Raw genomic sequence first — 26773 nt, forward strand, 5'->3', positions numbered from 1 at the left:
AAGCTCTGGAGCTCCAGATATTTTCAAAAGGTAAGTGCACTATGGGTAATGAGGGTGGGATGGAGGCCCAAACCCTATGGGGACCCAGTTGAGGTGAAAAGGCCTGAGAGTCCCAGGGGAGGGGTAATCAGTAATCAAGGAATTACCAAGAAGAAAATGGTATCCCCACCAACACTGGTAGGGCTATTGTATATAAACAAGGAGCAAACTCCAGATATATAAGCAGTGATGATGTTACTTAGTCAGGTAATGAAATATCCGCAAGCAAAAGAACTTTATATCTGGTAACATTCATTGAATGCAAAAACCATTTGGATTTGATTTGATTTGATTTGATTTCTATAGCGGTACATCTGAATAAGGGGTGTCAAACTCGCAACATCACGTGACGTGACATATCGTGACTTTTTTGCCATTGATGGCAACAGGCTGGGCGTAGTTTCGCTATCATGCATCCGGCCCATGGGCCAGCTGTTTGACACCCCTGCTCTAGGGAGTGTATATCAAATATACTGAGTAATAGCTGAAAAGCAGGGATAACTATGCCTGGACATGCAAGTATAGGCATATATGGGACACTACTTTGTGAGGTAATAAGAGGTGTTTCCTGATTCCTGATTCCTTCTTGCTCCCATGCGTGGAGAAGTACCTCATTTGAATGCTTTATGCAGTCCTATTAACAATTAACTTCACACTTGGCTATGGGCTTTCTACAGGCCAACTATTGAAGGGGATCTTTGCACTAATAAACTGTTTAATTGATCCTGTAGGACTATTACATTCTTAAGTAATTATTCTAGGAAAATTAAAGCAATTAATCCATTCAAGAAAATGCAATGCACACATACAGTAACAGAAATAACAGGACATTGAAATTGAAAATAAACTGTGTATAAAACTCTTCCTAAAGTTCATAATTATTTGTTTGTTTGTTTGCTTGTATACCACCTTTATTATTTTAACAAATAACTCAAGGTGGCAAACATATCCAACACACCTCCCTCCTCCTATTTTCCCCACAACAACAATCCAGTGAGGTGAGTTGGGCTGAAAGAGAGTTACTGGCGCAAGATTGCTCAGGTTCTAGCTATCATGGCTAGAACTCAGAGTTTCCTGCTTTCTAGCCTGGTGCCTTAACTACTAGACCAGTGGTAGTCAACCTGGTCCCTACCGCCCACTAGTGGGCGTTCCAGCTTTTATGGTGGGTGGTAGGGGTTTTGTCCAATACTGAAGCACTTTCCTTTTTTTTATTTAATTGACTTTTAAAAAATTTTTCATAGCATTATTTAAAAACATTTTCATTAGGTTTTCATAAAATTCCCTGTGACAATTTAAATTTCTGAAAATATACTATTTGTATCACCTGCGCATCAGTTTAGTTCACGTTACGTAAGTGAAACTAAATGGCGCTATAGTGTGACTGCAAACAAAAGAGCCTCATCTCAGAATAGCTCGTGCATCTCCCCCCTCACCATCCAGCTGTAACAGACAAGCAGAGCTGGTAGCCGGTGTCTCCCCCAAACCCAATCCACGATGCGCGAGAGGCATGCGCAGACGACGATACCGGTGGGCGGTTAGAAAAATTTACTACTAACAGAGATACAAAAGTGGGCGGTAGGTATAAAAAGGTTGACTACCCCTGTACTAGACCAACCTGGCTCTAATAATATTCTGGAGCTTTACAGTTTAAGAGTAAAGAAGAAACAACAAACTTCCAGTTTGTTGAAATATGAAAGCAAATAATCAACAATAATAAATGCTTATATTAAATGCATATAGGAGGATTTTTTTTTTACCTGGGCAGATACTAAGATCTGACGTAGTTCCTTCTTCAGATCATTAAAACGATCTTGATAGATGGCCAAGGCCCAAGGTTCCTTAAAGCAGCTGGTTAAAAAGGACAAAAATTAGTTACCCAGTGTGCCTCTGATTAAGGGCTAAAAAGTGTTTACCTGCTTTTTTGCTTTTATAAATTACAGTTCTGGACCCATCATGATAGTTTGTTCATAAAATGCCTGCCATAACAGCATGGTCAATCAATTCTTTTAATGGATGTTCCTGATGTACAGCCAGCTTCAGTAATTACATTTAAAGTGGCTTAATTCAGAGCTGTGGCAAGAGCCAGTGAAGAATCCTGATTTTATCAGAATTTAAAAGCCTGAAGACCTGTGAGGAGCTGTGTCTCCATTATCTGTTCTCATTTGAGAAAAGCAGATGGTAGGATTAACTGAACTTCTGCATAAACAAATTACATTTGTGTAGACAATGACACAAGTGTTGTTTATCATTTAGGTTTCTGGATTAATAAAGCCAGAAAACAGGCAATAATCATGTTGCAATATGTTCCTTGCACTAGTGCACCGCAGCTAAATTAATTTGTCAAACAAGGAAATCCTCAGTATGTCTATTCTCAAAATTAAAAAAAAGTAAAACAATAATATACAGATAGATATTTATGTAAATAACCCACATTTTATGACAAGGCAAAGGCTAAAACTGAATACATTTTTTAAAACAACAGATGATTAAAAAATGGATTCTTGGGAAGCCCTTCTACAACAACGAAGTTCCATTATATACCTAAATGATACAAATATAAAAGTATAGACAACTAAGTTACTAAGGATGAAATAGCTGCCTCTGAAAACCTAACAGCATCATGGCAAATAAGTTACTTTGATTGTTTTATAGAACTGGCAATTGTTGTTTTAAATAACTTACATAATGAAAAGCAAAAATGCTGTAGTCAAAGTTAGAAATCCTAAAAGGGACTTGTTAATGGAAGCATGATTAGATATGGCCAAAAAAGAAAGCCAATTATATAACTAGAATCAGCAACTTTATATTTTCTTCATGGTTCAATAATATGTAATTTATGGAAAGATATCTGTAAAGCTTAGGTTTGCACGCTTCATCCTGCTATCTAGGCCATTCTTGTACTTAATTAACTTTAATTAGTTCTAGTTTTCATTCCTCATGCTAGGAGAGATTCAATATTGTCACTTCAGACTGATTGTTCCAAGATGAGAAGCATGAGGAAAACACGGGAGTTTGAGGCTAAAAAAAGAAATAAATTTTTTCCAATTTTGTTTTTAGTTTGTTCATAGATCCCCTACTTTCTATAAATGGTGAAATAATCAAATGTTTATTTTATTAAATACTGGAAAACAAAATTTTTTATGTATGATTGTTACCATTGTTATTATTGTTATTATTGATACTGTTAGCTTGATTTTAATTTTAATCTTTTTTCTTTTACTTGCTTCTCAAATCCATTTGGTTATCATATCTTGCTTGTCAATGAGTACTGTACATTTTCATTCCTCTTCATTATATTTTTTAACTCTGCATTCAACCTACAATGGTATGTTTTTTTCTGTCTTCCTGTCCTGTCAGATGTCAATTATCTATACAAAACATTTTTGTAGTTTTTCAAATATATAAACAAGGCACACTCTTGTGGATTTGTGCACTCCATTCTTTCATTCATTCTGATTTCACTTCAGACTTACTCTCCCTTCAGTGACATCGGATAATCATCCTGTGCATGGACATCAGAATTTGTCATTTGACAACCTACTAATGATAGATCATGGTTGGGAGGGTCAATAGGGCCACAGCAGCTGCCTGAATTGATTGTGAAGGTAATAATGGAGCATAATTTTACAATTAACATCTTACAGAAAAGGAGTAAAAAAAGCTTAATGTTCCAGAACAAGATGCACAGCTGACCCACTTGACTGATACTGGGAATGACAGATTAGCCTCCAAAACCTCATGTTTCTTTGGGGCCAATCTAACTTTCACAATCAACTGGCTCCACCCATGTCATGCAAATTATTTACTTGGAAATGAGTTGATAGATTTAAACAATGTTGTAGAGAGACCTTACAAAAATGTGGTGGATGAATTAAAAACGTGAGCCAATCTGGATTATGTACTTTGGGCATAGAAAGGTGAGGTTAATGATGGAGTGAGAAGGGATGGCTGGGTAATTTCTACCACAAATACAGCCAATATGTTAAAAAAAACTATGTGATAATTTGAAAATCAAAAAGGACAATTAAAGGGATTGAGAGCAGCCATGAAGAAATGAGGACAAAAAAAATAATCAAGAAATACAGAGGAAAGCTAAACCCCAAGAAGCTAGTGTGAGATGTTACAAATGCTATGATAGTTTTTTTTTTTTTAAAAAAAACTTCATATCATAGAAGAAATAATTATTACAATTTAGAGAAATTGGTCAATGTTTGGAAACAAAGGCTGAACTGCTCAATTCCTATGTTTGATCATCCTTTTCTCACAAAGCAAATATAATGAGCTGAGACATGAATGGAGTTAAAGTTGGTCACAGAGTACCTAAGGCATTCATTGAAGTTGCTTCTCCAGATGCTGATGAAATTTCTCAGTCTGCTAAAAGAATTTGCGTTCTGTATTATTTTAACTTCTAAAATATAGTATAGGTGTTAAACTGCCGGCCCACGGGCCGGATGCATCATGGCAAAACCGTGCCCACCCCATTGCCAGCAATGGCAAAAAAGTCACGATACGTTGCGACATGTCCCGTGACGTTGCAAGTTTGACACCTCTGCTATAAACATTCTTATTCACAAAAAAAACTAAACATGAAGGATCCAGGAAATTATAGCTGGCCAATTTATCATCTATATTCAATAACAGGATAAAAAAATAACAGAGTTGGAAGGGCATCGTGGAGGTCTTCTAATCCAACCCCCTGCTCAAGCAGGATATCCTATACCATTTCAGACAAATGGTTGTCCAATCTCTTCTTAAAAACCTCCAGTATTGGAGCACCCACAGTTTCTGGAGGCAAGTTGTTCCACTGGTTAATTATTCTCACTGTCAGGAAATGTCTCCTTAGTTCTAGAATGCTTATGTAAGGACCCACCTCAGCTAATCACCCAAGAAAGCAGAACTCTTGAAACAAGCGTTGTCTCAAAAAGAATTTTTATTAGGGGTTAGTGACAATAGGGAAGTTGAGGCAATATCTGGGGAAAAGGGAGACACAGAGTTTTCTCAAGTGAATAGAGGTGGGAGAGGAAAAGCAGAAAGCAAAAGTTATCCCAAGCGAAAGCAAACTCCCCCCCCCCCCAGCAGAATGGCAAGCTCCAAACGAGCACATATGCAGGGAAAACAATAAGGATTTAGGGACCTGACAGCTTCTCTCCTTGATTAGTTTCCATCCATTGCTTCTTGTCCTGCCTTCAGGTGTTTTGGAAAATAGATTGACCCACTCTTCCTTGTGGCAGCCCCTTAGATATTTGGACACTGCTATTATATCACCCCTAACCCTTCTTTTCATTAAACTAGACATACCCAATTCTTGCAACTATTTTTCATATGTTCTAGCCTCCAGTTCCCTAATCATCTTTGAAGCTCTTCTCTGTACTCTTTCTAGAGTCTCAACATTTTTTTTATATCATGGCGACCAAAACTGGATGCAATATTCCAAGTGTGGTCTTACCAAGACATTATTAATGCCTTGATTCATGTGACCTTGATTCTATACCTCTGTTAATGCAGGCTAGGGCTGTGTTGGTTTTTTTGGCAGCAGCAGCACACTGCTAGCTGATATTTAAGTGATTGTCCACTAGGACAGATAATAAAATTCAGAATGTGAAACACTTTAAAAATAATGCACCAATTATTTAGTGACAACATGAATATGTTAAGAATAAATAATGTTAGACTAACTTTATTAATTTTCATTTTGAATTATATAACTTCCTTCTCCATCAAGTCTCACTATGTCATCAGGAGTTCTTGGGAGGGATGACAAAAAATCAGGAGAATATGACAAAAGTATACACTCCTAACAAAGTCACTCACAGAGTGAAAGCTATTTCAACTGCCAGCTAAACAGAGCAGGCATCTATATTATAAACTGACTGATGATACTGTGTCAGATAATGGACCTCTCAGGTCATATGGTAATCAACATGCTATTGAGAAAATGCTGAGAATCTTTTGAAGTACTAATGATGTTTATTAATAGCTAGATTAAAGCTTTCGGGACACTTAGTTGCTGATGCTGTCATGCAGGAAAAGAAAATCCAAATCTTCAATCACTGAATTACAGTAGGAATATGGACAAGAAGAAGCATGAACAAGACAGAAAAAGATGAAATGAATTGACTGTGCACTGAATCTTGCCTATCAGTGATTTGTAAGAGACTGGAATAGGGCACTTTCACTTAGAAGATTATACTATTTACTATTAAGGATATGAAAAACAAAAGAGTTTTGTATTTTAACTTTCTTTTGAATAAAATAAAAATAGAATTTTTTTAAAAAAGAATATCTGATACTAGAAGATGAAGTAAAATCTGTTGCTTCATTGATTATAGAAAGGCCTTCAACTCTGCTGGCTGTGCCAAGCTGTGAAATATCCTTAGGAAAATGGCAATCCCAGAATATCTTATTTTGCTCTTAGGAAACTTACATTCCGGACAGGCAACCACAGTCCACATGTAGCATAAGAAAACTGGCTTCATCTTGACAAAAGGGAGGGACAAGTCTGATCTTGTTTAGTTAACCTATATGATGAACAAATACTGAGGGAAACTGCATTACAAATCTATTCTTTATAAGTTGGTGCATTTAAATTCATGCTTAATAGAAGACATAGAGATAAGATTACTAGTAAATCAAATTCTTGCATCATTAAAATAATATTGCGATTCAATAAAGCAGTATTTTATACTTTTAATGAAATTCCGAAGTTAAGTACTCCACCAGTTAATTGAAGCTATGGAAACCCAACTGAAGATGAATTAACAATCCAATCTGCTGGTTTTGCAATAAAAGATGGGAAGGAATGAAACGCAGAAAGCAAGAATTCAAATAAGTTCAGAATCCCCACAGACAACATTTGGGATAAGTATTTACACTGTTTAAAATATTCCAGAACACAGGGATTTGATCAGCCATCCTGGTTGATATCTGATTGTTGGGCAACGTAATCATGTATGCAAAGATCTGATAATGACAAGTCAAATTTACTCTCTTGCTTATCCCTCTGATATTATATTGTAGTTTCCTCTCTAATATTAAAGTTATACTGAAAACCACTGAAAGTTAAGGGAGAACTTGCTTCAAACTTTTAAAAATTACAATATACCTGATTTTCAGTCATTAACGGGTAAATTATTATGTGGGGCTTTGAAATGTGAATTCCCCTAAAGTAAGGCTTTTTTAAAAAAATGAAATTATTATTGATGGTTTACAATTTTCAGCAGTTTATTTCCTTAATTTTTTGTTTATTTTTGAAGAAAAAGATTTTTTAAAAGTACTGGTAGATTTCATGGCAGAATTCCCTTTTGTATTAATAAAAACAGGAGCTAGTGATACAGGTAATCCTCACTTAACAGCTGAAATTTGGATCATAATTTTGGTTGCTAAATGATACAATTGTAAAGCATGACTTCAAGTAACTGTGCTGTTTAGCAATGGCGGTTCCAGCAGTCTCTGGTCACTGGGTTTAAGCGAACCACCATAGTCATTAAGTATGAACTTTACATGATTGGCTTTTGACTTCCTACTAGCTTCCCCACTGATTTTGCTTATGGGAAACCAGCAGTGAAGGCTGCAAATCATGATCATGGAACTGTGGACTTTGTGATAGTCAGAAAAATAAGCCAGTTGCCAAGAACCCCAATTATGATCATATGGTAATGGGATGCCGTGATTGCTAGAACTTTGAGAACCAGTCAGTCATAAGTACCAATCATTTGGTGCCATCATAAGTTCAAATAATTATTGAACAAGAGGTCATTAATTGAGAATTATCTGTAGAGCTTCCATCTCTTTATGCACATGGCTACTTCTATATGTATTGTATTGATATGTCAGAGACAACATGGGTTTATTATATTGATTTTTACAGATGCAAGAATTATACATTAATATACTTATGAAGTATTTCTTAAAATAGACACAATCAAGCTAAAGTTAAGCCCTTAAATTTCCAGCATACATATTATAAAACCCAGCAAAATTGAATGTTATTATGCAAAAATCTCTAAAGAAATCTTATGTGGTAAATTATGGTTTGGCTCTAAATTCAGTTAGTCATGCTTAGATCCTACTGAAATCATTAAGACTAGTTAGTCATGGCTAATTGAAATGTCACTCTAATCAGAGGGGGAAAGAACAATTAACTTCATTAAAATTGAACCCACTACTTCTCTCCTACAGCTTTTTGCTCATGACTGTGCCTCAAGTCTTAATCATTTTCAAAACTTTTTTGAATGAACTGTAATCCATTTTCAACATAAGAAAGCCATACAGCTTTTTAATCCCCTGATTTCTAGGCTGAGCTATTGCTCATTAGGAGCATAGTTGTTCATTTAAAATCCAGTAATGTAATACAAGAGTGATATCTCTAATGCTTGCTAGAGTTTCTTTGCTATTTATATTGATCTATTATAGAAGTCTGTTTTTAATAATACAATTCAAGGTTGGCATTTGATTTGACCAGAAAAGGAAAGCTCTTATAGCTTTTATGTATTCTTTCTTTCTGGCTTTTTTTCTTTAAAATGAACATCTAGTTATCCTAATTAGAGTTCAAAGTCTACTAAGTGGCATTAGACACATCTAGCTTTGCTCACATCCTCAGTTTTTGTTTTTGTTATAAAAGAAAACTGATGACAGACTTAAAGAAATTTTCAAGAGAAACTAGAGAATAAAGACATAACTCTTTTGAATGCATGCACACAATAATACTACAGGATGATATTCCACTGACGTGCACTGGCCTTGACATTTTGAAAATATGTTTAGAACTTCATATTCAACATTCATTCAGGTTTTATCATGTTTGAATATCTTGTTTATAAAGATATTTTATGTAAATATATTTACAGAATGTTGTAATGTTCAGAATATCCTTGAATATCCTGTTTATAAAGCCAGGTAATGTAAATATTTTTATATTAAATGTAATTTCAATCACACCTTTTGGAATACTTTATTTTATTGTGACATTCTAAATATATCACTAAAGATTTTAACTTCAGTAGTTATTCTGAGCCCTTATTGTAAGAATGTAAACATCATGCTAGTTGGAAGTTGTTTATTAGCAGATTTTTTAAATAAAACAATGAAAGACTTAACTTGTTTTTGAGTTTGGAGATTTAATGGTGCACACAACCACTGCAGTCAGTTCTCTTAAAAATAAGTACTGTAAATATTTTAAGCATTTTTAAGACTTTACAATGTCCAACTGATGGTTTTTCAACTCTTAAATATTGGAACAGGCTAAATCTTAAAAATTTTTAAAGCAAGGTAATGATTTCATATTGGATATTATTTCAATTGAAAATACACTATAGTGAGGGGGTGGTGGATTAAGATTGCATCCCATATTATATATGGGGAGAGTAACTCAAGCAGTTGTTAAAGCTCTTCTCTTACCCAGATGACTTTTTTATCCTAGAAATCTTAGCCGAATAATAATATCATTCTCAGTTATACCCAGAATGGTGTACTTGGGAATTGGCTTAGGTCTATTCTCTAATTCTCTTAATAGTCTCAAGGTTAGGCCTGAAAACTGGAAACTAATATTCTTATTTTTCCTTTTATATAAACCCCTAAATGGAATGAAAACAAAAACGAAAGCAGGGATTTAACATCTTTACTTTCCTTTTTAAGAATGTTCAGATATTTTTCCTTCTTTTTATTTTTGTTTTCTTTTCCTGAAAGTATTTATTTAAGAAAACATGTTTTAAACAGGAGAGTCACAAAATCTCACACATTTGCAGTACATTTATGCATACAGTATTGTTTTGCTGTTTGATATGCTCTCTGAGTACATGGAAGAATAGTCTAGCACCTTTGAAATAATGATGGAAGTATTTTTAGTTGCCATTTTAATCTAGAGCACCTTGGAACTATATTATATTGTAAAATTTATTTTTCCCAAGGATATTACATATGAACTGGACAAGCAGAGTTCTTATATACAGAATTAAAATCTCATTAGTAAATAGGTATATTATATTTTCAACATTCAAGGGGGAGGAATATGAAAAGATTAAAACCTAGTAAGAAAGAGAGAGAAAGCTAAAATCAGGGACATTCACAGGTGGTAGTGGGGGGAGTAAAAAGGTCAGGATGGCAGTTTCAGATATACAATCAATGTCCTGCTTTGTTTTTTATGTGTTTCACATATGTGGCACACATTAAAAACTAGTGAGGCTTCAATTACACAGTTCTGGCCACCATCTTGAGTTTGCTGACCCTTCTATGGATACTCTGGACCAGGGATGCCCAACCCCCAGTCTGTGGACCGGTATGGGGCTGCGGCATGCAAGCAATTGGGCTGCGCAAACAAGCAAAGCCCCATCTGCGGGATGCAGGCAGCATACAAAGCCATGGCCCCTCCAGTCTGCGGAAAAACCTCTTTCCACGTAACCAGTCCTTGGTGCCCAAAAGGTTGGGGACCTTTGCTCTGGAGCAAAAAAACTACGTTTCCTGAAAGTAGAAAGAAGAAATACAATACAATGCAGAAGAAAGCTCTCTCTAGCATGCTGGCCTGGGACAATCTTACCATTGATATTAGTTCCTGAACATGTTCATACAATTAGGGAATACAATTAGCCATTTAAGGATTTTAAGGTTTAACCCTAACCCCTGTTTAGAATCTGAAAAAGAACTGGCAACCAGTGCAGGTCTTTCCACACATAATGTGGAAAGGCATAATATGATCTTGTCATCGTGCATTGATTAGCAACTGTAGCTTTTTACATCATTACAAGCATTCTTCAAGGCTAGCCCCATTTCGAATGTCTTGCAGTAGTCTAGTTATACTAACGAGATAAAAGAGCTAAAGTAAAAAATAGTTACATGAAATAATCTACATATGGGCAAATCAGAACATTGCAGCACTGCAATATTGCAGATAAATTACACAATTTTAAAAACTGAGCTGCACAGGTTATTAGATGCAATTCTCGATTCTAGCTATCACATTTAAAACTCTTCATGGCACAGGACCAGGCTGTCTGAGGGATCCCTTAATTCAAACAGCCTCTGCCCATTTGATACAATCAAGCAGAGTGGATGAACTCGGAATCCTATAAATTAAACAATGGCATCCAATGTTGCGGCATCTATTTTCTGGAACAGTATCACCCTACAGATTTGTATGCTTCCCTTATGAAATAAGAAAATTATTATTATTTTTGTAAATTTCTTCTTCAAGACCTTAAGATAGAATGCTTGTCCTTTAGTTTTGTTAACAACATTCGGTTTCTAATTTGTGTATTGTCTCTGGATGGCTGTGACCTTCTGTTCTGTTCTCCACAATCATCAAGGCATTATGCATGCTCAAAGTTTGATAAAAAAAATAATTAACTAAAATAAATTGACATTTTTTTCTTAGAGTATCAAAGACTGTGAGGTTTCAGGGTCATACAAATCATTTGGGATTTCATATGACAGAGCTAAAATCCCATCAAATTTCAAGTGGTATCAAATCTCATATGTGTGATTTCAGCATACCTAAGATCAAGGAAGATCTCAAAGGTAAGATAACAAAGAAGGTAAAAATGTGCTGATCTTGGAAAATTTTGGCCATTTAATATAATTTTTGTTTACAATTTCTTGGGATTTGAACCACTGCATGAAAATCCAATTATCACAAAATCTTAATAAAATATACTTGAAAAGATTCTATAATAATTATTATAAAGGAAAGCCTCCTTTGGCTTCTCTGTTCTGCTGGGCTGATTTTAAGAAAATGATTTTTCCAATTTATAAAATTCAAAGTGCACATATTTTTGTAGATTTGAAGCTAGTTTTCAACGTTGGAAAAATGATAAAGCTCAGAATTGATTCCAGCACACTGAAATCACATTTGAAATCACAGGGAAAAAAATCCAATATGTCGAGTTTTACTTGGCAACTGTCATTTGTGTGCATTCCCATCAAAGGGGCTTTTCCTATATAAAAAACAGAAATTAAAGTCATATGTAATGATTTATCAGAGAGTATTTAGCAGAAGTTTATCGTTCCCAAGAATCATTTTAATAGTGAGATGTTGACCAAAATCTACTTTAAAAGATATTGTGTCCTATTTTTTTCAGTTCAGTGAGAAACAGAGGAAAAACAGACTCGTCACTGTCAAGAAAATGGAATAGCTGTAAGGTCTTGCCTGACAAAAGCCAGTTTATCGGAAATTGAAAGAAGTGCTGCATCTGAAGCTCCAGTTACAGATAGTAGGGATTAACCCAGCTGAAATATAAATGATGAGCTTGGAGAAGAACCAGTATTGTCAGAAATGGTGGGATTTATTATTCTTGTAGGCCACATCTAAATTTAACTAATTTTGAAAGACGATTCTGCTGTCACAAAATCCATCACCAAAGAGTTAAAACTTTGAACCTGATGAATACAATTCATGGCTAGATATGGCCTCTAATTCAAAAGATAATTTGCATGTTACAAAGAGGCAAATTAACTCCCAGGTGACAGCTGTTTCACTGAGTTCATTCTTGGCATTGGCTACCATGCTGGGAAAAACTAATCCAGTTATAAAAGGATTTAAAAAAAAAAAAAAAAGCCTTAGAGTGAAGAACTTAGAAAAATGCAATAACTGTGTTCTTAAAATGGACTATATTATTAACTAATTGTATTTGTCATTTATTTGTTAGGTAATGTAGAGTAAATATCAGAGATATGGAATTTTAAGCCCAAGTAGATATGGATCATTTGGTCTATCCACTGTACTTTTTACATGCACTGTAATACTATATTAACTGTGCTCTTTATTGCAAGTCTGTAAAATAATAGAAAAAAAATCTATTCCTATATTTTGTCCTAAAAATGCTATAGTTCTAGGTTGCTTCTCTCTTTGGTTAGTTTCCTTGCTTCTTGTCCTGCCTTCAGGTGCTTTGGAGAATAGTTTGACTCCCTCTTCTTTGTGACAGCACCTGAGATATTGGAACACTGCTATCATGTCCCCCTCATCCTTCTCTTCGTTAAACTAGACATACCCAATTCCAGCAACCGTTCCTTATATATTTTAGCCTCCATCCCCTAATCATCTTTGTTGCTCTTCTCTGTACTCATTCTAGAGTCTCAACATCTTTTTTACATCGTGGTGACCAAAACTGAATGCAGTATTCCAAGTGTGGCTTTATCAAGCCATTGTAAAGTGGTATTAACACTTCATGTGATCTTGATTCTATCCCTCTGTTAATGTAGCCTAGCACTGTGTTGGCTTTTTTGGCAGTTGCAGCACACTACTGGCTCATATTTAAGTGATTGTCAACTAGGACTCTGAGATCCCTCTCACAGTTACTACTGTTGAGCAAGGTATGACATAGTATACCTGTGCATTTGGTTTTTCTTGCCTAAGTGTAGAACCTTACTTTTTTCACCACTGAATTTCTGGATTCATACATTGGGTAAAGCTATAATATAGTTTTGGTTCAGGTGTTGTATGAATTACAGAATTGTGGAATTACAAAAATAATATAATTCAATCCTCTGCAATATTCTGGAAAACCAATCCTTGAGAAGTAGCTGTCCAACTTTAACAAAAAACACAATTAACTTTAGAAATGGAGAATCCACAACCTCTGTCAGTACCTAGGAAATCTAGGTAACTGCAGTTTATATCTAATCTGTTTTCATTTCTGTGGAAAATAGTTCCTAACCATCTTCCTGGTAGTATCTTTTTAAGTATATTGATATTGATATTATTCATCTTCTGTGTGTTTACTCCAGCCTGCATTTTGTATTTACCAAATTTAGACATTGCCAATCTCACTATCCAAATGACTCAGCCTCTCTTCTAAGGACATGTTCTCAAAGTGTTCCTTTGACATCCTTTTCTGAGCATTTTCCAACTTGTCAATATCTTTCTAGAAATGTAACCATCCTTTGTGTTTTTAAAACTATAATCTAGAATCAGGGTCTAACCTAAGAACAAAAAATTTAAAACAAAGGTTTTCACATTAGTAAATAATATGAAATTTTACATGATTTATTCCTTAATTCAGCAGAGCAGGACCTTTAGGGATGCTATTTTACATTATATCAATTCTGAAAAAAGTATTGCTTAAAAACAAAACACGTAATTCGTGATTTAGCAGATATGTGGAATAATACACAAGTCTTTCTTCATTTGACAGATGATATAGAACAGCATGAATCTGGCATAGAACAACCAAATATAAATACCCCTCCCCCCCCAAAACATAAGCATTTTGTATAGGATTGTGTATTCGTTAGTGTTCCATTTTCTACTACTAATATCTTTTTAAAAAGACATTTTTTTCAACATTGGGAGAAAATGCATTTGTTTTCCCTCTTACTGTACACCATTATGCAGGTCATTTTCTCTTTTTTCATGTTCCTCTGATTATATATTCTGATCATTTACGTAGATACTAACCATTTGATGTATAGCATCATGAAAGAAATGATCAAGAGTCTTAGGTACATATACAAACGATAAACCCACTTTTCAAAGTGCGTTGGAAACATTAAAATCTAATGTTTTTTCCCAAAGGAAGTGTTAGCAAAGCAGCTTTTCCTTATGCTCTAAAGTGGAGTAGTAAAGAGGATTTCTGCTAGGGTTCTTTGAATCAAGATCAGTTTGCATGCACCTTCCCTAATTTACATTATTGCTAAAGTACACTACTCAAGACTCCTTGAAGAAATAGTCTTCATCATCAGGGCAACTCCTGGAGGGTCAAAACTTCAACAGGGTGTTGCATGATTGAGGTTCTGACTCCTGACCCTATTTAACATTTGTGGCATATATGGCATATGTAAAAAAGACACAGAGCTTTTAACTGCACAAATGTCACACTAACTATTCTCTGAAAACATCTCAACTTATAATTATCTAATATGTTAAAAAAGAGATTTAATTGCTGTGTCAACAGAAGATTCATATATTTGTTCTTGGTAGTATGCAGCCTGAATGACACATTCAAGTGTTAAAAAAAACTGCAAGTATGTGTCGATCGAGGCTGCTGGATGCCATTCCCCAACAGATGAACATCATGCCACTGAGACTGGAAACATCTCTTAGTTCAAACAGAGAAGGGAGAAAAAAATTGGACATTCTTTCTGGGTAGAGATAATGGAGTGCTACTAAGAAATACATGCACAACGTTCTCTCAAGCTTTCTACCAGGAAAGGCAATCAAGCAACTACTTTTAAAAACCAGCAACAGGCAGTATGCTGCCTACAACCATCAATATACTGCTAAAACAAAAATCTCTGCCCCACCCTCTTTTCTTTACATATTATTTTAATTTTTTAAAAATCAAGAACTGGCTTTCAGCAAAGCAAAACATTCATTTCTATGGCCTATTAGTATTTTTGGACAGGCCTTATCCAGCATAGTGAACAGGCAAGACTCCTAAAACAATAATTTTGTAGTACATCTATCACAAGGGCTCAAAATCTGAAACAGTACTATAGCTCTCAGCCCCAAAGACTAGCCACATTTTAATTAATTACTCTCTTTGAAAAATGTGTACCCCCCTCTTTACAATCAACGTTTCCGATAGTAGCTTATACAGTAGTATATTCAAATATACAGAATAGTAAAGTCACTAAGCAATTCCTAACAATGTTCTTCATGGACTCTCTGTTTACCTTTCAGGAACAAGTATCCGTTATTTATGTTGCCCATGACCAGGAGAAGATGCTTCTTCAAAAGTGAAATCTGCCTCAAATAGCTACATTATAATAGATTTCATAAGCACAATAAAATTTTGTCTTACCTATAGAGATTTGAGATAAGTCCCTCCCTCCAGCGAGAACAAAGATTATTAAGAAGACGTTCATGGTGTCCAAATAAACATATGTAGTTGGAAACAGGAATAGATTTCTTTGAAAAGCAAGTAATGGTTTCTATTATGCTGTATTGATTGACATGTATTCTGAAGTAAGTTCCCTTTATCGCATCTCCTGTTGTGATTGCCATCCCCTATAATAAATTGAGAAAAGTGTTGGGACAACAGGCAAAGCTAGATCACATATCAATCTACTCACTCCAGGAAGAGAACAAGGAAGACAGGGAGGGAGGTTGGTTAGTAGAAAAGTGCTTTATATCAATGCCTTACAATAGGATTTCTCATTATACCACAAAGGTTATATTCCAACATTGTTATCAGCAGTAAGATTAGCTCTATTTAAATGTTCTGTCAGTTTCTTTACAGGAAAAGACTTCCAGGCAATGGAAGTCTTCTCAGCAGAATTACTTGGTACATATATATTTAACAGTGATGCATAAAAAGGCAAGAAGAACATAACTATTATATATATATATATATATAAGAAAAGAAAGAAGATTTCTTTCTCCCATATCTGGGCTGACAGGGTGTTCATTCAAGGTAAAAATCTCCTCCCCCTGTCTCTCTCCTGGTAGCTAACAAAGTGGGAGAGAACCCGTGGCTTAGAGGTTATAACATCTGCCTAACATGCAGATAGCCCAGGTTCGAATCTCAGAAGAGTAAGTTTGGCTGATGAGGGTTAAAGGAACCCAAAATAGCTATACCATTCTCTCTTTATTCTTTGTTAGCAAAAAACCTATATAAACTCCTTTTGGGCTGCCCTGCCATTCCTTGGCTTCGTGTTCGTGGTCGTGCTTCCTCTTCATGGAGGGTGTCAGTTTGCTTCATGTATGGATTGGGGGGGTTTAAAGTGGCTAATGATGCAGCTGTGGTCTGGCTAAGAGCAGCTCGAAGCACGAAGCTGAAAACACCAGCCTGAAGATGACGAATGGGACTTCGTCGAAACGTCGCCAAGACACTTCCAATTTTACGCGGGAGAAAACCCGAACAACCAAAGACCTACATATATATATATATATATATAGATATATATATATATGTTTTCTGAGGTTTTCGCGGGTGTTTGTATGTAGGTCTTTGGTTATTCGGGTTTTCTCCCGCATAAAATTGGAAGTGTCTTGGCGACGTTTCGACGAAGTCCCTTTCGTCATCTTCAGGCTGGTGTTTTCAGCTTCGTCGAAACGTCACCAAGACACTTCCAATTTTACGCGGGAGAAAACCCGAATAACCAAAGACATATATACATATATACATACATACATACATACATACATACATACATACATACATACATATATATATATTTGTTTTAGGGTGCTTATTAGTATTGCTAGCAAAAAAATCATGCATTTAATTAATATACTAGACTAGAGGACTGAAAGCACTGTAAACAATGTTGTGACAGTCATGTCATTACACCTCATGTAGCATTTTGACTGATTTGTCTGATTTATAGGCTTACTATATGTCCATAAGTTTTCTGAAAAAGAAAACAAATATCCCCAAGATACTTGTAATTCAAACCTCAACTGTTTATTACTCAGGGAATACTTACATAATTAGGTTGTGATTCTTGTACATCCAAGCGGGCAGGAATCCCAGGTTTAAAAATATGCACATAATGATATTTTCCAGGTAGAACACCACCTGTGAAAAACAATGTTTTCAAGACATGTAGATTATATAAAATCAGTAAATTTATTAATCATCAGGCCTTCAAAGTACTTTGTTATTTTTTAAAACCAATCCAGGGTGACTGGAAGAACAGACGAAACTTTGTTGCAATTCAATTGATGGCATGCACTGTAGTGGTTGCATGCTGGACTGAAGTTCTAACTTCAACCACTGTAATCTTTTCAAGAAATGCAAAATATAAATTCTGCTTTCTGTAAACACCACAGCTGAGAGGACCAGAATACTGGATGAATATTCAAGATCTTTTTAATAATGAAAAGGGATTACTGGATTCTCAGACCCGCTTCATGCTTGGCATAGGAGATGCCATGCAAATATGTTAAATGAAAAACATGACTGTATGACAAAGAAGTGAGGAAACAGATTTAATCAGGCAACGGGTTGGTTATGATTTTCTAATGATTTTTTTTATTTAACAACTAATTTGATCATAAGAATTGCAAAATGTGAGTTCTACTGCAACTCTTATCACTTCTTTTAAATAATTTTCTCTATTTGAAGAGAAAAGAAGCAGAAGGAAGAATGTGAGAAGAGAGGAAATTGTGTCTTCAAGAGTTCAACAAAGTAAATGGCAAAGTTTTGCCCAATTTTCTTTCATGTACTGTCCACAATAGAGGCTTTCTGGGCTGCTTGCAGATCCTGAAACTCTTAAGTGCACTGCCTCTCTGAGCCCCTAAAACTTGCTTCCTATGAAATGAGGAAATTTATTAAAAACATTAGCAACAATCAAGTTAATTCTATTTTAGACTGAATCAAATCAAAATTAGTTTTTCTCTTTCTCAGGTTACTGTTGTAATTTGAAATGTGGCCAAAACCAGAGCCAGTTCTGGACTTTCAGGCATCCTAGACAGTCATAGTCTGGTAACCCAATTGTTTGGCTCATCTTCCAATTTTGTTAGGAATTGCAAAAAAGACATTCTTGTTGTTGTTGTTGTTGTTCATGTTTCTGAGCATTATACTTATTATTTTCTGCCTTGGACTTTTTTCTCTCTCTGACATTTTCAATTAGAGTAGATTAGAATAACAGAGTTGGAAGGTACCTTGTAGGTCATCTAGTCCAACCCCCTGCCGAAGGAGGAGTACCTACACCATTTCTGATGGATGGCAGTCCAGTCTCTTCTTGAAAGCCTCCAATGATGAAGCACCAGTAACACCTGAAGGCAGTCTGTTCCATTGGTTGATTGTTCTCATTGTCAGGAAATTTCCAGGCTGAATCTCTTCTTGATCAGTTTCCATTCATTATTCCTTGTCTGGCCTTCAGGTGCTTTGGGAAATAGGTTGACACCCTCCTCTCTGTGACAGCTCCTCAAATATCGGAACACTGCTATCATGTCCGCCCTGGTCCTTCCCTTCACTAGACTAGCCATGCCCAGTTCCTGTAACAGTTCTTCATATGTTTTAACCTCCAGTCCCCTAATAATTTTTGTTGCTCTTCTCTGCACTCTCTCCAGAGCCTCAACATCATTTTTATAGTGTGGAGACCAAAATTGATTGCAGTATTCTAGGTGTGGTCTTACTAAGGCTTTATAGAGTGGTATTAGTATCTTACATGATCTTCATTGAATTCCTATATTAATGTAACTTAGGATTGCATTGGCTTTTTTGGCTGTGGCCACACAGTTGGCTCATATTTAATTGATTGTCCACTAAGACTCCAAGATCCCTCTTACAGTTGCTGCTATTAAGCCTGGTTTTACCTAATTAACTTCCACTATTAAATTATATTTAACCCCTAAATTATATTTAACCACTCTGGTTTACAGAATGCACTGTTACTATCTTTTGCTTTTTTATTGTGTTTTTTTGGAAGTCTTTTCAATTTGGGGACCCCTTAAAATTTGGCATCTTGAATGCAGAATTCCAGAGAATAGCTAGAAGAGATAAGAATGCCTTCTTAAATAAACAGTGCAAAGAAATAGAAGAAAACAACAGAATAGGGAGGACCAGAGATCTCTTCAAGAAAATTGGAGATATGAAGGGAACCTTTCATGCAAAGATGGGTATGATAAAGGACCAAAATGGCAGGGACCTAACAGAGGCAGAAGAAATTAAGAAGAGATGGCAAAACTACACAGAAGAACTATACAAGAATGAGCTTAACGTCCCAGATAACCACAATGAGATGGTCACTGACCTTGAACCAGACATCCTAGAATGTAAAGTGAAATGGGCCTTTAGAAAATCTGAGCAACAACAAAGCTAGTGGAGGTGGCAGTATTCCAGCTGAGCTATTCAAAATCTTAAAAGATAATACAGTAAAAGTGCTACACTTAATTTGCCAGCAAATTTGGAAAACTCAACAGTGGCCACAGGATTGGAAAAGGTCAGTTTACATTCCAATTCCAAAGAAAGGCAATGCCAAAGAATGTTCAAACTATCGCACCATTGCAATCATTTCACATGCTAGTAAAGTTATGCTTAAAATCCTACAAGCTAGACTCCAGCAGTATGTGGATCGAGAACTACCAGAAGTACAGGCAGGATTTCAAAGAGGCAGAGGAACTAGAGATCAAATTGCCAACATACGCTGGATCATGGAGAAAGCTAGGGAGTTCCAGAAAAACATCTACTTCTGCTTCATTGACTATGCAAAAGCCTTTGATTGTGTGGATCACAACAAATTGTGGCAAGTTCTTAAAGAGATGGGAGTACCAGACCATCTCATTTGTCTCTTGAGAAACCTATATGCGGGTCAAGAAGCAACAGTGAGAACTGGAACACGGAACCACTGATTGGTTCAAAATTGGAAAAGGAGTCCGGCAAGGCTGTATACTGTCGCCCTGCCTATTTAACTTATATGCAGAGCATATCATGAGAAAGGCAGGGCTAGATGAATCAAAAGTTGGAATTAAGATTGCCGGGAGAAATATCAACAACCTAAGATATGCAGATGATACCACTCTAATGGCAGAAAGTGAAGAGGAACTAAAGAGCCTCTTGATGTGGGTGAAGAAGGAGAGTACAAAAGTTGGCTTGAAACTCAACATTAAGAAAACCAAAATCATGGCATCCGGCCCTCTCAATTCCTGGCAAATAGATGGGGAAGAAATGGAGGTAGTGACAGATTTTATTTTTCTGGGCTCAAAGATCACCTCAGATGGGGACTGCAGCCAAGAAATTAAAAGACGCTTGCTCCTGGGGAGGAAAGCTATGGCAAATCTAGACAGCATACTAAAAAGCAGAGACATCACCCTGCCAACAAAAGTGCGTATAGTCCAGGCCATGGTTTTCCCAGTTGCAATGTATGGCTGTGAAAGTTGGACCATAAGAAAGGCTGAGCGCAAAGAATTGAGGCCTTTGAACTATGGTGCTGGAGAAGACTCCTGCGAGTCCCTTGGACTGCAAGGCGTTCAAACCGGTCAGTCCTAGAAGAGATCAACCCCGACTGCTCTTTAGAAGGCCAGATCCTGAAGTTGAAACTCAAATACTTTGGCCACCTAATGAGAAGGAAGGACTCACTGGAAAAGGGCCTAATGCTGGGAAAGATTGAGGGTAATAGAAGAAGGGGACGACAGAGAATAAGGTGGCTGGATGGAGTCACTGAAGCAGTAGGTGTGAACTTAAATGGACTCCAGAAGATGGTAGAGGACAGGAAGATCTGAAGGAACGTTGTCCATGGGGTCGCGATGGGTCGGACACGACTTTGCAATTAACAACAAGGTGGGTGGCTACTTGGCCTTAGCCTAGACTGTCTTGGCCCCAGCCAGAAAAATATTACCTTTTAAGCTGTACAGAGCCATTCATTTCCCAGGGCCTGGAGGCTTTTTCTGCCCATTTAATCCTGACAGCCAGAAAATTTGTTCTAATGGTCCCCTCTACCAGGAGGTGCAGCATGAAGAAGAGATCAGATATCAGAATTCTTAGTGGCAGCTCCCCTCCTGTGAAATAGTTGATCCCCTGAGGTGAGGATGGCCCTCACACTCAAGGACTTCTGTGTACAAATATACACAAATTTACCTATATCTGTTTCCTAGTTTTGTTACAATTTATTTGCTGAAGGTTTACAATGTAATTTTATTTCATTGTTTTTTTAATATTTGTAAACCTTCTAGAATTCCTGAGGAAGTGTCTGAAGAGGGGTTGGTGTGGAAGATGTCCTTTTGTTTCTACATAGTGTTTTTTGTGGTGTGTGTGTGTTTGACTGGCTGACTGATATTTCATTCTGACCTTGGATGGAGTAGCACTCAGACCCTTTGGCAAGGAAGGATCAAACCTCTCATTTCATGATACTTGCAATCTTTTATCTTTTATGTTCCATTGCTTTCATTGTACTTCCTTTGTTATGAGCTGCCCAGTCATTACAAGTTTGTTTGTTTATTTATTTATTTATTTAGGAGACTTATATACCGCTTTAAGTGCAAGCACTCTCTAAGCGGTGTACACCAGTAAGCAATGTATATATATATTTACATTGCCCCCAACAATCTGGGTCCTCATTTTACCTACCCCGGAAGGATGGAAGGCTGAGTCAACCTTGAGCCGGTGAGATTTGAACCGCTGACCTGCTGAACACAGTCAGCTAAAGTGGCCTGCAGTACTGCACTCTAACTGCTGCGCCACCTTGTAGGTGACATACAAGATTCATAAATTACAGTAGTTCATTGTGCAGTCAGTGAGATGTTCAGATTGGATTTGGCATTTTTATCCACCTATCAAGTCCCTCCCAAGGTCCTGGAATAGGCAGATGTTGATTTCGGAGGGTGTTGAAGTTATCATTGCAGGATGTAAACTGTTTTGAGTAAAGCTGCTTTTTGCAATTGACTGATGGTGATTTTTTCAGTGCTGATGGTGTTCAAGTGAGGCTCCAGTTGTTTTGGGATTGCATCCAAGGCACCTATTACTATTGATACTACCTTTGCTTTTTTTTTGCTATAATTGTTCTATTTCTATTTGTAGACTTTTGTATTTTGTTTTCTTCTCCAGTTCTTTTTCTTCTTTTCTGCTATCTCCAGGTACTGTCATATCCACTATCTAGACTTTTTTGTCTTTTTTAAAACCAACAATCGTTAAGTCTGGGTTGTTATACAGTAGGTGCCTATCTCTTTAAATTCTAAAGTCCCAGAGCATATTATTATTATTTAAATTGCATAAATACTTAAGAGGCAGTTCTAATTTTCCTGTATATAGCCACAACAATACAGTTTTTGAATTTGCATTTGGTGTACATGCTAGATAATCTTGGCAATAAATAAATACTTAAATAAATAAGCAAACAGAACAGAAAAAATTATTTTGCCAATGAGTAACAATGTTGTTTTTCTGAATTTGATATATCATGAATTGATATTTTTACTTCAAAATATTTTTGATATATCAAGGTGAAATTTACAGAAATGCAAAATTATTAAAAACAAATGTATTTTACTTACCTTGAATTTTGCATCCCTTGTACATAGGAATTAGTTTATCTAAATCTTCTGGAGGTTCAAAAATTGGCTCTAGAGTTGGATCAAAAAGATTCAGCATGGTTGCAGCAAGCTGAAATCCAATCTCTTTTGAACTGAAATTGCTGTGTGTCCATTCATTAGCATAGTAGATATTGGAAAATTTGGTTAAAGGACCTGCAGCTCTGATGCTCACATCATTAGTATGGAAGTTGGTATCAATCACAAGCCTCCCATCATAGACAAGGCATGCATCATTAACTGCTTTGAAAGTCTCATAATCCACTTTTCTTTTGGTAAAGTTAAAGAATGCCTAAAATAAATTGAGGGTCATTAGTCATCCTCTAAAGCAACATCCAGAATACAAATCTGCTTACTCTGACTGTGATTTTTGCTTAATTTGCAACCAGTATTTAAATTTAGCAGAAACTAAACACAAACAGAATGATAGTGAGTATTATTAAAGAATACTTTAATAACATTCTAGACCAGGGGTGTCAAACTGATGGCAAAACCGTGCCACCCCATTGCCGGCAATGGCAAAAAAGTCGCAATATGTCGCAACACGTCATGTGACATTGCGAGTTTGACACGCCTGTTCTAGACAATCACAGATAAGTTCTAGTATGTGGTTAAATAATTTAACTTAGTTTACACTTAGAATCTTTAATGTTCTCTCTCTCTCTCTCTCTCTCTCTCTCCCTCCCTCCCTCCCTCCCCCCCCCTCTTGCGTGGTAACAGAAACTATCAAACTGCAATCTCAAAAGATCCAACAGAAGTTTCAGTCTTCCATATTATGGGCACAATAATCTGCTTAAATATCATCAACTTGGTGTTGATTCTTAGTAAACTCATACATAGAATTTTTTAGGAGGACCTGTCCCAAACCTGGTATCTTCCAATATTGGATCCATTGCTGCTGAACATCCCCTTTTCTTTCCTTCCTTTCTCAGCATTATAGATTACTCCAGAAAACAAGGCTTTTGCATAATGTGTCCAAACTATAATAATTTGAGGCTGGTCATTGTGCCTCAGGGTTGATTTATTTGATAATGCATTTATTTTTTTATCTGGCTATCAAAACACCAAAGTTAAAAAGTAACAATACTCTTTCGGTCCTGCTTCTTCAAATAATTACCTCCAAAAAGCAGAGAACAGGGAACCGAAAAACCTGTTACCTGTGTAATTTGATCTTTGTAGGTTTAGACACATCCTGAATATATTTTCCAGGGTCTTAATGGCTTTTCTACCAAACACCAGTTTGTAGTGTATCTCTTGACTGCTGGCTTCTTTACTGTTGATTCTAAATAGTAGACAGTTGATCATCTATCTACTACCAGTGAGATAGCTACCAGTTGAGCTATCTACCTCTTCAGTATCTTCATTGTCAATTCTAAGGCTGGTACTTGTTGTCAAGTACATTTAATCATAATTCTCTCTTTTTTTCATTTTGCTTCTTTACTACAGCTTGCAAATTATTTGCATTTTCATGTATCAAGATCATTAACATAATGCAAGTTGATGTTTCTTTCTCCATTTTTAAAACCATGCTCATTTTCTTCCAGTCCAGATTTCTTCCATATATATTTCACATATAGGTTGAATGAATGAATGAATGAATGAATCAATCAATCAATCAATCAACCAATGTCTATATTAAGCAGCTTCATCTTATTTATTTGCCAACCTGAAGCCAGTTTGTTTTGTCATGTTCTGTCTATGCTATGGCTTCCTGGTCTGGGTATAGGTTTCACATGAAGACAATGAGATGTTTTGCAATTCCTATTTTTATAAGCACATTCCACATATTGACATGATTAACATGAGTGAAGGCCTTTCTATAATTAATGAGCATCCATTCACTTATTTCTGGTATCTTTGGTTTTCTTAATTATTTAGTATGAATCAGTTCCTCAGCGTTTTCTAAAACCAGACCGCACATCGGGCATCTCCATTTCCCTATTGGACAAACCTAAGGATTATTTTGCTGCTATGAAAAAAAAATTAAACCTTTTTTTGAAAGACTAACAACCTTATATGGACTTCTGTAGAAACAATAAAAGATTGAATTGATGATTTGGGGATTTGGGGAATAAAAAGGGTTAAAAATAGAGGGGAAGGAATTACAAAGTAAGAGAAAAAAAGAAAGGAGAAAGAGTAAGTAAGATGGCAACTACTTGATAGCAATCATATTTTCTTATTTTTCTTTTCTTCTCTTTTTATTTTTATTAATATTTTCTCTATTTTATAGCTTTACTATAATTAAGAATAATTTTTTTTTAAAAAAAAGCACATCTGACATCTCCCTTTTCAAATTTGCATTGGACAAGGATTAGTTTGCTAGTACATGAAGTTAGGAATATGTATGATAGCTGGCAAACTCTTTTACCTCTTTATTTGGTACTGAGATGTGAATTTCTTCCAATTTATTTGCTACATCTATTTTCCATTGCCTGAATTTGCTGGCATAATTCGATTAGAACCAGTACTCATCCTGATTCTATTGCTTGCCATATTTTTATAGCTATTATATTACTTCCTAGCCTTCCAGCCTGGTATCAACCATAGTATTGATCTTATTTCATTTCCCTGCACTAAAGATTGTCATAAGTAGTGAATATTGTCCAAGCCAGGGTTAAGCTATCTTGAATGTTTGTTTGTTTATTTATTTATTACATTAATATGCCACTCTGACTTTGAAATGTCCTCAGCTGTTTCTCAGCCCGTGATCCAATACTGTATCATAAATCATGCTATATTTTCCATCTATATGGTTTTCTTGGTAAAATATAGGAGTGCTTTAGCATTGCCTATTGCTCCGTGGTATGAAATAATGTCCTTGCTATTGTTAATAAATTGATCATCTGCTGCTGCCATCTTCCTATATTGCTGCTTATTTTAGCCAGGTGATCTTGGGTAACAGTGCTGGAAATATGGATTCTTATTTGCTCATCCCTCCCAGGAATAACACCATTACTCCATCAAAAGGATTTTGTGGGTGGAGGCTGAAATCATCTGCTATAGTTTTTTTAAAAATTGGGTTTGGTATACATCACCTGCATAAAATTATGGGAACATGCAGGTATGAAAGGTAGATTATTTTTTGCAGACTTCTCCCAAACTCCAAAGTATAATTTTATTCTGTAAGACAAAACTAGCTTATTCTGCAAGATCAAACAAACCAATACAGTTATGGTTAAAACTTAAAACATAGCGTAATCAAAGACTAAAATACAATTCATACCCGAAGTTCAAGCTAAATTTCAGCCATAGCCAGATTCAGAAGCAGAATTCTAGAGTTCAAGCCTGTTCCAATTGTTCAGTTGATATATATGAAAATGCAGCAAAGGCACATACTTACAGAACATTGCAACTTAAATGGCTTTGTATTAGTAGTGAAAGATGCACATGTGATTGGATCTGGGTGATCACCATCATTCCACTGAGCCAATAGACTATCATGGTGTTCAGTTACACCAGACCTGGACAGTGCTTTCTTGATAGCTCTTTCTATTGCATTGTTATTGAGTGAAGTAATATTGGAGTTCGAGGGAGGGTGCACAAGGTGTAGACGATAGCCACTAATTCCTAACGATAAAAGGGATTCTATAGTGGTGTATACATCAATTGTATTCCCATAGACAATAATATTCCCTGGAGAAAGCAAAAGAAAAAAAAACAGAACAAACCTCATTAATATAATTAATATGATAAATCTGAAGTTATCTGTGACCTCCTTGTTGCTCTGATACTATGAAGTAAACAGAATTACCTAACAATAACAGTTAAAAATAATTTACTAAAAAATCTGCAGAATATATTCCAGAAATAGGAAACAATTTTCATCAAAGCAGG

General features: G+C 35.9%; 1 protein-coding gene across 4 annotated transcripts in view; it reads right to left on the reverse strand.

The window, feature by feature from the left end:
- Positions 1-26773, reverse strand: part of CFAP61 (cilia and flagella associated protein 61) — a 139442-nt gene that overhangs the window by 10683 nt on the left and 101986 nt on the right. For all 4 annotated transcript variants that reach the window (XM_039325868.1, XM_039325870.1, XM_039325869.1 and 1 more), the window contains 5 exons: positions 26280-26572; positions 22904-23231; positions 17395-17486; positions 15768-15973; positions 1797-1887 (listed from right to left, as the gene is read on the reverse strand). In XM_039325868.1, the coding sequence (XP_039181802.1) occupies positions 1797-1887; positions 15768-15973; positions 17395-17486; positions 22904-23231; positions 26280-26572 (1010 nt within the window). The remainder of the gene's footprint in view (positions 1-1796; positions 1888-15767; positions 15974-17394; positions 17487-22903; positions 23232-26279; positions 26573-26773) is intronic.

Source organism: Crotalus tigris, unplaced genomic scaffold (assembly GCF_016545835.1).
Source record: "Crotalus tigris isolate CLP2741 ecotype Arizona unplaced genomic scaffold, ASM1654583v1 scf7180000024339.11422700, whole genome shotgun sequence".
NCBI classification, from domain to species: Eukaryota; Metazoa; Chordata; class Lepidosauria; order Squamata; family Viperidae; genus Crotalus; species Crotalus tigris.